The sequence below is a fragment of the Odontesthes bonariensis genome, chromosome 19, assembly GCF_027942865.1.
Source record: "Odontesthes bonariensis isolate fOdoBon6 chromosome 19, fOdoBon6.hap1, whole genome shotgun sequence".
Taxonomy (NCBI): Eukaryota; Metazoa; Chordata; class Actinopteri; order Atheriniformes; family Atherinopsidae; genus Odontesthes; species Odontesthes bonariensis.
Window position 1 is genome coordinate 30,301,999 of NC_134524.1, and position 13,466 is coordinate 30,315,464.

Consider the following 13,466-nt stretch of genomic DNA (forward strand, 5'->3'; position numbering starts at 1 on the left):
TCGCTCATCTGCCTTTAGATGCATATGAACTTAAGTGACATCCCATTCTTTTTTTTTAAACACATTTTATTGTTATACAAAATACAAAAAACAAACCCCCCCATCCCAACCCCCCAGACAGCGCAGCGCATACAATAAAGTTATAGACTTATATATACAGAAAGAAAGGTCATAGTGACTAATACAGTGATAATGACTCCTATCAACAAAAGTCCAAAAAGAGATATACATATACGACATCCCATTCTTAATCCATAGGGTTTAATATGACGTCGGCCCACCCTTTGCTGCTATAACAGCTTCAACTCTTCTTTTTCACAAGGTTTAGGAGTGTTTTTATGGGAATTTTTGACCATTCTTCCAGAGGCGCATTTGTGAGGTCAGACACTGATGTTGGACGACAAGGCCTGGGTCGCAGTCTCCGCTCTAATTCATCCCAAAGGTGTTCTATCAGGTTGGTGTCAGGACTCTGTTCAGGCCAGTTAAGTTCTTCCACACCAAACTGGCTCATCCATGTCTTTATGGACCTTACTTACAGTCATGTTGGAAGAGGAAGGGGCCATCCCCAAATTGTTTCCACAAAGTTGGGAGCATGAAATTGTTCAAAATCTCTTGGTATGCCGAAGCATTCAGAGTTCCTTTCACTGGAACTAAGGGGCCAAGCCCAGCTCCTGGAAAACAACCCCACACCATAATCCCCCCTCCACCAAACTTTACACTTGGCACAATGCATGCTTTACACCACTGCATCGCATACACTTTGCATTGCACTTCTTGATGCATGTCCTGGATGCAGCTGCTTGGCCATGGAAGCTCTCTACGCGCTGTTCTTGAGCTAATCTGAAGGCCACATGAAGTTTGGAGGTCTGTAGCCTCAGCATCCGCTGACCCCGCTCTGTCATTTTTCGTGGCCTATCACTTCGTGGCTGAGTTGCTGTCGTTCCCAGTCGCCTCCACTTTGTTATAATACCACTGACAGTTGACAGTGGAATATCTAGTAGGGAGGAAATTTCACGACTGGGCTTCTACTGAGCTCCTGAGAGCGACCCATTCTTTCACAAATGAAGCAGTTTGCATGCCTAGGTGCTTCAATTTATACACCTGCAGCCATGGAAGTGATTGGAACACCTGAATTTAATTATCTGGATGGGTGAGTGAATACTTTTGGCAATATAGTGTACGATAAGGAACAAAACATGGTCTTTAGTGTTTCTCACCCATGACATGGAAACCAAGCACACAAGTGTAAGAGGCCCATTCTCTGTCTTTACTCTCAAAACGGTTCCTCAATAGCTTACATCCTGCTGCAATGTCCCCTGTTAAAAACATTGACAGTTAGAAAAGTTCAAAGTTTATATATTTATAAAGTACATTTGAAAAAACTTATTTTGACCAAAGTGCTGTGCATAGAAAAAACTGTTCAGGTAGCACCATTATCACAATAAAAGACAAGAGCAGTAATAATCTGATATTTATTTATACAAATTCTAAAAAGAAATTAATATAATCAAAAACTGAACTGAATGGAAATAAAAACATTTAGAAGTAGTTGGTTCCAAAAGATGTACAGGTCTATTGCAAAGCCTTTAGACTCTAAAAGTGTATATAGATTCTTAGCTATTGTGGGGAGAGCAGGGCCTTGACACTGCTCGAACCACATATTGTTTAGGACCAGAGTGAAATCTGTTTAGACAATGACAAAGATGTAGCAGCATTCTCAGACAGCAGGTGCCAGATAGAGATTGGGTTTGGGCCACGTACACACAGAAAGATATCAAGAGGTATAAGAAGATCTCACAAAGTAAGGTCATTGGGAATTTCCGTGCATGCTGCCATGTACATGTCTCTGTGTCTTTCTGATTTATAAATTCCCCATAAGAGGCTGCAAAGGTGAGTCCGACTACTCTTTTCTCCACAACACTATCACAGTCTAAATATGACACATTGTGCAAGTTCACCAGAGTTTGAACACTCTAGCTGCAAAGTACCTTGAAAAAATGTTGGTGTACCATGGAGAACTAGTACTGTTTTTTGAAGCTAAAGGTTGCTCATATTGAATATTGATTTTAGCTTTACATAAAATCATATACCATCTTTACTTTATTTTATTTCCCCTAATTTCTGCACAGTTTTTGATGTTTACTTACAGTAAAGGATCTCATAGTCGCCTGAATTAGACATGATGTACTTCCCATCCTTGGACCAATCAAGGTGAGTTATGAAGCTGGAGTGTCCCTGATAGAATAGGGAAGCAAATATATCGGGACATTAAAATCTTTTGGTATGAAACATTTTTTGTTCTGCATTTTTAATTCTGTCACCAAATCCCATGTTGAGACTCAATTAATTAGTTTCTCTCCATTCTTCATACCATTTCTGTAGCTGAAAACAATGAAACATGACATATACAGGGATCTGATATTCAACTCACATTACATCGCCCGAAGCGGGTGTAGCGACGGCCATTCTCTGTCACATTGTAGATGTAGATAAAGTTGTCGTGGGATCCAACAGCTAAAAAACTTCCTTCTGAAAACACAAGGCGCCGATCACACAGTTAAAGTGGATATGCAGACTTCTTTTGGGTCAAGTTTTTTAACTTTATTGCATGCATTTCCTTCTCTGTGTATAATAAATTCCGGTCTCACGTTTGAGGTCCCCCATTACATCTGTGGACCAGAAATTGTAAACTCTAGTTGAGAAGTTAAGTTTTTGAATGACACTAAATTACTTTGACAGCCTCAATTTCAATGTCTCAAATGAGGAACAATGACCTCCTCTTTAGAGGAGTACAGAGAACACCTTTTGGTGTCTATCCTTTACACAGGAAGAGTTAGACAAAAGAAAAAAATAAAACTGTTCGACTCAAGGTTAATTTACAAATGGTATCCTCAAGTATTACCCCCTCCACAAAATTCTTGTGTCGACGTTAAACCCATCTGGAATGTCTACTACAGTCATAAAAAAAGGCGGAAGTAGATGACTGACCTGGTGAATATCTCATGACAGACAACTGTTCATTTCCATCAGTGGATTCTGAAATCACCTCACTGGTCAGCAAGTCAAGAACCACCCACCTGTTGAGTGTTAACGGGGTGATGGAGAAGATTAAAGATTACACAGCTTAACAGACAGAATGCTGGACTGTTCATTTGTAACAGTAATGTTTAGTTCTGGTAAAAGTGCTCTTTAGTTTCTCTCATTTTCGTGCAAAGGTGATATTTTTTCATGAATTAGATTGATTATGTAAAAAATGTTTTAGAATATCTATATCACAGTTTGGTTGACTCTGAATTTGTACAAGCACAGTAATAAGTGAGAGAAGCTGAACATGTATAAAAAACCCTATAACATTTAATAATCTAATACATTTTTCAATGCTTTTCACAAGTTAAATAAAAAACCATTGCTTTTAAATAACAGTTGTGTAATTTAGACTGTTTAATGTCTACCATTATTCAACACTTGAATAATGGCATAATGAATGTTTTTTTCTTTTTACAAGTGCATTGGTTAACTAGCTGAGATTTTGATGTGGGCATACAGTAGTTGTTTATGTTAGCAGGCTGACCAAATCAAGTCAAAGGGAGAGTAAATCCATCAGGCCGGTAAGGATCTATACAATATATTCCCCTCGGTTTCACTCAGTTATTGCCAGATCCTCGCTGTCATCTCTTTATGTTTCTCTGCCAGTCGTGGTCGTGTTAGTGTTCCCTTTCCTTTTCTCAGTCAGTCTGGTTTCCTTGTAGTTGTTTGGGTTTGTTTCCACAGATTGGTTTTTGGAGTCCCGGCTACAGTTTTAAATAAATCCCGTTTTGTTTTCCAAATTCCTTTATAAGGTGATACCTCAGATGTTATCAAATCAGTTCATACTGCTTTAAGAGATGGTTAGCCTAATTTACCATAAAGAAAAGCTGTCAACTGTTAGTTGAAGTGTGATATGGGAACACTGTTTGGCCCCAAGTTGGAGATATCCTTGATTTAATTAGCAATACTTGCTCCCTAAGATTAAGGTGATTTTAAAGTTGATAGCAAATGCAGGGACCAACATGTCTAAACATTCATTTTCCCCATTTTAGTATGGCCTTACATACAGAAAGTCTTGTGAGCAGTCCTGAGAAGTAACCATGCAACGCAGCTCAAAATAATTCTATATCATAGCTGCTCAAATCATCGAACTGCCTCCATCCTACACTGCTGAAGTCAAGCAATCAGGGTCAAAGGCTTCTTTTGGCAAGCTCCATACATAAATGTGTCCTGAACAAAGTAAAAATGTGAGGGCTGATTAATCAGAGAGATAACATTGTTCCACTGGTGTCTATGAGTTGTTCAACACTGATGGAGGAAAGAAAAAGTTTGGCAATGGCAGTCCGTCCATGCTATCCACCTGCACTGAGCTCTCAACACACTGTTTGGCTGATGGTTTGGTTAGTGGCTGTAGCTCAGCAAGAGCAGTCGTCCGACAATCGGAAGGTCTATGGTTTGATTCCTTCCTGGCTTCCAGGACCACATGTGTTTTTGGACAAGACACTGAGCCCCACGTTGCCCCTTATACACACATTGGTGTGTGAATGAGTGAATGTGTGAAAAAAAAAAGCACTGTGTAGTCTTTAACATCTTTAACACCTTTTTCCTTACTAACCCCTGAAGTTTAGGTCAATCATCCAAATCTAAAATATCAATAAAATAATAACTAAATACTAATCACTGAAAATGTAATAAATTATACATTATACATTTGAAAAATATTGACTTTAGCAAAGGAACTAAAGCTTTCCCCCCCAACTGTGATGAGGCTCAAGACTCAAAATATGGATTATTTGCAAGTTGGGTCTTATCCCAACATGTTTCCATGCAGGAAAACCTGTTGCTGTTTTCTGAAGTTAGAGGTTCTGTGCCACGGGGGCAAATGTAAGCTGCCATCTCACTATAAGGGTGGTAAGTCCCATGAAATTTAAAGGTATTTTAAAAAACACAGAGGAAAGACCCATGTGGACTCCTGAAGACTACTCAGGACCCACCACCAAATAAATAAAAAGCACAATTGTTTTGGCAGTTTGAAAGTGCTTGTGTTTTAATTCATTTTCATGTACTGAACTTTTCCATAAATTTGAAACAAGATTTTCATGTAATTATTTTCAGTTTTTGATTTTTTTTAAAAGGAAATAGCCTTGACGCTGTATTACCTTCCCGTGCTGAGGCCGACTGAAACTACAGCTCCATTAGGGCAGAAGTCAGCACACAGCCCATATTCCTGCCAGAGACACACATGAATTTATTCAAATATAAATACTTACTTTGTAAAAAAAAAAAGGAAATAAAAGGCATTGTAAATACAAACTCAATGTCAACAAAAGTTGGGAAGATTTCTGAAATGCCTTAAAAATTAAATCATTTGATCATTTGTTTGAACTCTTTAACAGACTGAAGTACGTTGGAAATAACTTTCAGTGTCTCCACTGATCAACCTTACTTTTATGTAGAAATGTTCAACAAATCTAGGATTTGATTTCAGCATCACACCAAATAACATGAAAGGCACAGAAAGTCATGAGTTGGATTAGTCACCAATTAACAGATTAATTGGTGACAGATGTGTGTCTGGATTGGATACCAATGCACATATTTAGCTCGCTTAACTTGCAAGAAGACAGAGAGGACAGCGTGCCAGAGAGAACGTGCTTGGCAGGACATTCTTGGAATATTTTGAATTTGTGGGGGAAAAGGATGACAGTGAACTGCATATTGTGTAAGCGTCTGTCAGCAGCGAACAACTGGACTCCAGCTGCACAAAAACCAGGGGTAGCACAGCCCCTACAGCTAGCTTTCGACTCAGATGAAGCTGGCACTCAGAGAAAAAAAAATAAATTACTGGGACGTTATATAGCTCTCGAGCAGGAGTCCTGTGTCCAGGGGTTCACTTTGGGTGCCATAATTTGGGTCTGGGTGCTTCATGTCTACCCCCACTCTCTCGGCCTATTTTCCTCTCTACTGAGTGTAAAATAAGGGCCAATAGTGCCCTTAAAGAAAGAAATGAATTACCATATTGCTGGTTACGTAATGAATAAGATAATTCTACAATTATTACTGAGCTAATCAATAAAATGACTACAACTTGTTGGATTATTTGTACTGAACCCTACATGCTTGATTTAAAAAATGACCATTAATGGAATCCATAAACAATATTTTGTTTCTGCCAGTCCTGCAGATTCTCTGAATAAATAATATAAACCATTTAACGACTTATGCAATGAAGAGCCAGAACATTCTTTACTCTGATACTACTGTATAACCAAGATGCCCAAAGTGGTGTTCATGTTTGTTGATGGAAAAAGTGCTCTGGGGAGTTACTTTTCTCAGCAACTAACTTAGTAACATAACTAGACTATTTTTAAAGGTGGTAATCTTGTTGTTTTTTTCACTTGCTTTACTATGCAACATCGCCCAACACTGGTCATGGCCCAGTATGAAAAAAAAAAAAAAAAAAAAACTCTTCATACTGTAGATTTGTATATAGCGAATGTTTATTCACTATTTTTATTTTATTTTATTTTATTCTATTCTATTAGCTTGTTTTTACTTTAATTGTTTTCATTAATTTTACTGTATGCTGCTGCAACAAAACAATTTCCCAAATTGGGATGAATAAAGTATTTATCTATCTATCTATCTATCTATCTATCTATCTATCTATCTATCTATCTATCTATCTATCTATCTATCTATCTATCTATCTATCTATCTATCTATCTATCTATCTATCTATCATCTATTTTGTGGTTCACTACTTCTTAATGTTGGGTGCTTGTGATCTTTGAAGGTAAATTCCACAGCAAAAACGCAACAATTAGGATTCTCAGTTCCCAAACAATTAAAAAGTGTAAATAAAAAAATAAAAGGTGACTGGCAGAATGGTAAAAATGTTTCCCTCCCACTTTTTTTGTTGCTGGCATCAAATTCTAAATTTGTTTATATTTTCTACATACAACAGATTTGCTCAGTGCTGAAAATAATTGCCTTTGTAATTGTGTCTGTTGATAAAAGTTCAAATTAATTAAGAGAAACTTCCCAACTGTTGTGAAAATGATGTTAGTAAATTAAGTTCACAGCCAATTCAGACTTGATGTAACATATAGCATCTCACCTCTTAAGGCTGATGCAACGTGAGTGCTGCATGAACATTTTCAAGAATCTTAAACATTTCTTTATATTGATAAACACAAGGGCAAAAGGGCAAAAAGTTTAAAGCAAAAGGTTTAACCTCTTAAATGGTTCTTGCATTCATGTTTCCTATTTTTTTCAAAAGCAGATAAATATAATTTTTTTTTTTCAAAGGACACCTTTTAATTTTCCATATAACTCAGCTCTTAGAATGCTATATTCTATTTAAAGCTGATGAATGGACACATTCAAGAAAGAAAGCTGGAGTCGAGGGGCAGTGAGTCCTACCTCCAAGATGATACACCAGTCCAGCTTGTGTTCCTCTGTGTTCCACAAACACACCTGCCTGTCATGACCACAGCTGAGGAAAATATTCTGCGAGGGGTGAGTAGCTAGACCCCACATCTCGTCTACATGACCCTGAGACACACACACACATACATAGAAATAGAAAAATACTTTATTCATCCCCCAGTGGGGGGAATTCAAAATTAGTCAAGTAGTTCAAAATTTGTTCATTTTAAAAAAAATACTGACAATGGGCCTCATGCAAGAACATTTTCGTATTTTTATTCTAAATTTCTCTCACTTTTTTCGTAAGGTCTCGTACGAACACGCCACGTCAGATTCAACAAACGCTCTTAACTTCAGAAAAAGTGTGTAAACGACCTGCGTAAATGATGAATCCCACCTGTGCGTATCTAAGTTCACGTGCACGAGGATAGTAAATTTGCATACTCCACGCCCAAAATTATACCATATAAGGCTGTGCTTCCTCTCTCCAGTGCCAGGAAGTGTTGAGTCATGAGAATGGCATCAAGGCGCAAAAAGAACAACTTTACGGGCTCTGCTTTCAGAGATCCAAAAAGGACAATCTGTCTTTTTTAGCAGTGTCAGCAGTGGAATTACGGCACCTGCTAAAGCGAAGAAATGGGAAGCAATTACGAGTGCTGTTAATACCATGTCACCGAAATAAAAAAATAAATGGTTTGATATGAAAATGGCTTAAAAAAACCGTCTCGCCATAGGCAGGCGATCGATGACTGCAACTAAAGCCGTGCAATCAGTTGTTGCCTCATCATGATGGCACTTTGATGGGGTGGTCCATGATGGGGTTCTTCTGGCACCACACCTTCTGGTCTGCCTGGGATGGTTCAGGTGGAGACCCTCGTTCATGGCGCAATATTGCCATGAACGAGGTATCGAGACACACCCACCTGGCCTTCAGCTCAGTGCGCTCCACGACAGCACGGGTGCTTTGATGCGTATGTGTGGCTCGTGCTCCAATTATGATTGGCAGTCCAGCCACGGGATGAAAGTCCTTCTTAATTTGTACTTGTTGGACAGCGGTGTATGGGAATTTGATGTACCGTGGGTGATAAACTGATGAGAGCTTTGATGACCAAGGGGAGCGCACGACTCACAGAGGACTGGGACACACCCGATCTGTCTCCAATCTCCCTCTGAAAGCTTCCAGTGGCCAAAAATCCAAGGGTGCTGAGGACCTGGGCGTGTGGTGGAATTGGATTTGATCGGCGTGTTTTTCTCTGGAGTTGTGGCTCTAGCAAGCTGCATATTTGTAGCAGCACAGTCCTTAGCAATCTAAATCGCGATTTCAGCCATTCGTCTGTCTCCACACGGTCTCTTCCAAGAGCCTGACGCACTAAGGCATCCAAAAGTAGCAAGACAGCCGCTGGTTACGCTTCCCATTGACTTTGTTATATACAGATTCAAATGAACCTTCAATTAGTGCATAATTTAAGTCAAACAGAATAATGTCAGCATAATTATGGGGTATAATGTATATATTAATTTATGTTTTCTTCAAAGTAATTAAATATACAATCCATTAGTCAAGCAAACTTGATTTGAATAACAGCGGACTATTTTACGAAACTCCTACGACAGCTCTGGATCACTCGTAAATTCTGTTCGTATCAGAAAGAAAACGTAAAATACGAAAAGATTGGTGAATGCGCAAATTCTCTTAAATCACTCGTACGGACGATTTAAGAACAAATCTGTGCGTACGAACGGTTCTTGCATGAGGCCCAATGATTGTATATTAGAACAATAACAACAACAATAATCATTATAAATGAATAAATAAATAAATAAATAAATTTGGGAAAAACATCAAAGTCAGCAGTCACTGTTAAAAAGCCTTATGGCTGTGGGGACAAAGGACCTCCTGAACCTCTCAGTCCTGCAGTGAGATGATTTTCTAAGACGTATAAATTTGATTGAGTTCAACTTCAAATTATACCTTTTATATATTTATCTAAACATTTCTATACATTGCTGAAAACAATGCTTGACTCACTGAAGAAAATAGGCTTTTTAAATGTATGTAAATTGTGGTGTATATCACAGATACGTGAATGGTAACTAAAGCATATTTTGGCTATACATTGCAATATATTGCAATAAATTGCTGGAAAGATGCAAAGTAATCACATTGCATGCAACTGTTTGCCTCTCTCCTCCTTTCTGTTCTCACATATAATGTACATTAACAGAGCTGAATTCCCATTAAAGCTACTCTCATTCACATATGTATCTCTGAAACTGTGACTGAAAGTGGCCCGTCATGACTATGTGCATTCGAGCCTGTTGTCTGTGCAGTAATTCCAGCTAGATGCACAATGATCAACCGGATCAGAAAGTTAGAAGTGAGAGAATGCCTTAGAACTTTTCTTATTCAGAAATCACTCTTGATGGATGTTTATCCTAGAACTCGCTAGATTTGTTACTAGCTGCTGTTTTGAAAAAAGATGCTGAGAGTAGCAACAAAATTGCATAGCTGGTAAGACTAGCAGTGTCAAGTCTCCTCTTTTTTTATGCTGTGACATTATTAACTGTGAATTTGTTTTTTTTTACTGTGTGAGAAAATGGATGTGTGGCATGAGTGTGTAAAATAGGTGTGAATTGCATTAGTCTCACACTCAGTGAGTAAATCTTCAGAGCCTGTATATAGGTTCAGACCAAAAGAGTTAAATGAGAGTACTTGCCACAATAAAGGAGTTTTTTTTATACATGGAGCCTATGCAGCAAATTTTGGTTATTTCAACAGAAAGATATCTAAAATCTTGAAAATTATAATAATTGGAGACTACCCTTTTACGCAGAATGGTCACCATGGTGAACAATTATTCAATAGCTGTTTTCTAGTGTATGAATGGGTGTGGATAGTCTAGTTCATCTCATACACTGCCACCCAATCACCTACCAGTCTGTAGGTGGTTAATACCACCCAAATAAAGAAATGAAGAAAATAAAAGATAATTTTATAATGTCTTTTAAATATAATAATATAATTATAATATATATTATATATATATATTATATAATATATATATATATATATCATATAATTAAATATAATAAATATATATAAATATATAATTTTATATGTCTTTTAAAGTAAAAAGAAATATATATACATATATTTATATATGGGTGAAAAATCTGCACGTCTTTCAATACTTTATGGATGGAAGTGTTTATTAGCATACCTGCACTATGGCCACAAACCCGTCTGAGAAGGTTCCTCTAAGAATGGCATTTCGGGTTGTACCAACCAAAAACTCCTCTTCATCCACATTTGCAATGGTGCGGACTGCCCCAAACTTTTCTGGAATCTGGACAAATAATCCCATTAATCCCAAAAATCAAAGTATTTCTGTCTCATGTGAATGTCACTTCACACAGCTTCCCAGGAGATGTACAGCAGACACATACAGTTGTGGTTCACCTCACACTCTCTCTCAGGTGCCAGGTCAGCACTCCAGCGGATGACCTTACGATCCTTTCCCCCTCCGCTGAGCAGAGCACCACCCTGCAGGATGCATAGCGTGAAGACGCTGCCTTCATGTGCTTTGGTCAGTTGCATGATCTGGTAGGTCTCTACAGGAAAGACAACATGAGCAAATTTGTTGTGAAACAAACAAATTTCAAACCATGAGAACAAGAGGCAAATATTTAGTCAATACAAAAGTAGGACTCTAAGATCAATGCTTGAACCTTCAACTTCAAATAAAAGCAGTTTCTCTCTTATGGTGACAGATCAGGAGACAGTATTTTTGCTCCACAGCACTAACCTTTGGCCCCTTTACCGAGGGTTTTGACATCTGCTGCTGACTTTCCCCATGTGAGGATGTTCCCTTCAGAGTCTCCTGTCAGAACATCTCCAGTGAGGCTAAACACAAAGCACTGGATGAACTTGGGCTTCTTGTATTTCTGAAAACAAAGAATAATTATATTTGACGACAATTTGATCCACTGTTAGTACAGGTTTGTTCTTTTATTCTGATAATACATTTGATATGTTCAAATTTGAACTGGTGCATCTATCTGTCTCCTTTGTCTGAAATAGTTTCTCTGAATTTCTAGTTCCCCGTGTTGATGCTTCTTTCCTCACTTTTTAGGCTCCACAAGCAACAAAACTTAATTTTAAAGCACTTGCTCATATCAGTGCGACCAGGAGACTTAACTAGATTGAAACACACAGAAAATGTTGCAAAGATAAAGTAAGATAGATAGACAGATAGATGGATACTTTATTAATCCCGAGGGAAATTTAAGGTGAATAAGTGAATAAGCTTGAATCTGTCTTACTCCAAAGATTCCTTGTTTCTTGGTGAACTGTCCTGCGCTGAGCGTCCAGAAGTAGACGTGGGATTTACCACAGGTGATGATGTTGGCACTGTCATTGGGGTTAAACTCCACAGCAAGCACAGCTTCATTGGTGCTCTACACATCCAGCAGCACAAACAGGTTTAGCACAATTACAGTGGAAATGACTTGTTGTGTCAGTCTAGTTTTTGTTGCATGAGCACATCCAGAAACATTTAGAAACATGATAACAATTCTGAAACCAAAAGTCTTAAACACCAAAGGGTCTGACCTGCTATGAGGTAGGTGTATAATATAATGTCAAACAATGGTTTACAGGGAATGAGTCTTATCTATGCAATCAAAACCTTTAGTTTTTAAGATCAATCCTCTACGATGTGGACAGTGAGCAAATCATCAAGAATGAAATAAGCATAATATAATACAGATATTCTGAAATTAGTTTATAGATAGATAGCAATCTAAAATCAAAAACAATTTTTCATTTTACTGAATCCTTTACAGATATGGCCTTTGTGGCATCAAAATACTGAAGACAACATTTTCTTTTCTAAAGAATATTATATTATAATATGATACCGTTGTATGTATATATATATATATATATATATATATATATATATATATATATATATAAAACACTGATACTATGGTATCAGATGTGACAATGTGATATTTCTGAATGATAGGTTTTCACGGTATCCTAAAAAAAAAATTTGAAGAAACAAATCGAGAAAAGTAGTTTCGAAGTGTAAAAAATCCAAGAATATGTAAACCTACTGATTTTAGTACAGAAAGTATGAGATAACAGTTTGCATACAATAAACTAAGTTCATGTCTGTGCTGTAAAGTGCAAAGTGTGAACGACAATTCAACCGCTATAGTTACAAATGTATAAGGATAGGAATCGAAAACCGGTTCTTGTTGAGAACCGGTTCCCAGTGTTTCAATTCCTTGGAATCGTTTTGCAATTTTGCAAACGATTCCCTTCCAGTAGGTAAATGGGTGCGAATGGCGTCCAGTGCAGAAAGCAGTCAACAGTAAACATGGCGCGGTACAAACGTTCGAAAGTTTGGTTACACTTCCCTAAAAAAGACGACAACAGGGCAACTTGCAAAGTGAATATTTCACCAAAGGGAAGAAATACTACCAACATGCAATAACTATGAATGAATGTCGCGTTTTCGATCCGCTCCGGACTAACGTTGGTGAATCTCAACCCAGCAGCAGCAGCAGCAGCAGCAACGTTAGCATGTCCTCGGCTAACACTGCAGGTAACTAACAAACACTGCCTATCATGTTAGCGCCATTTGCCTCATTGTAAAACCTGCTATTAGTAACGGTTAACGTAAAATGAATGCCTTCTCAGGCATTACATTTAGATGAAATCATGAGAGACAGAGCCTGACTGGCTCAGAGCCAGAGGCTGGTGGTACTACCCCCAGTTCACGTCTACCTCCAGCTTCTCCTTTCACCAGAGCAGGGAAGAGTTAAATTACCCAGGCCATGATAGACCAATGTGGACCTCACCGTTGTTGGGTTTGTACGGTCATGAATCGTGTTACTTCTAAACTAAACAAAGTTGATGCCAATCGACCGTTTTCCCCCCAAATGAGAATTGATAAAGAACCGAATCATTAAGCAGAATCGAAAATGGAATTGGAATC

General features: G+C 38.0%; 1 protein-coding gene across 2 annotated transcripts in view; it reads right to left on the bottom strand.

The window, feature by feature from the left end:
- Positions 1–13,466, bottom strand: part of eml3 (EMAP like 3) — a 76,490-nt gene that overhangs the window by 1,430 nt on the left and 61,594 nt on the right. For both annotated transcript variants that reach the window (XM_075450684.1, XM_075450683.1), the window contains 10 exons: positions 11,782–11,916; positions 11,265–11,403; positions 10,919–11,070; positions 10,680–10,805; positions 7,453–7,584; positions 5,187–5,254; positions 2,989–3,077; positions 2,432–2,529; positions 2,148–2,235; positions 1,218–1,316 (listed from right to left, as the gene is read on the bottom strand). In XM_075450684.1, the coding sequence (XP_075306799.1) occupies positions 1,218–1,316; positions 2,148–2,235; positions 2,432–2,529; positions 2,989–3,077; positions 5,187–5,254; positions 7,453–7,584; positions 10,680–10,805; positions 10,919–11,070; positions 11,265–11,403; positions 11,782–11,916 (1,126 nt within the window). The remainder of the gene's footprint in view (positions 1–1,217; positions 1,317–2,147; positions 2,236–2,431; positions 2,530–2,988; positions 3,078–5,186; positions 5,255–7,452; positions 7,585–10,679; positions 10,806–10,918; positions 11,071–11,264; positions 11,404–11,781; positions 11,917–13,466) is intronic.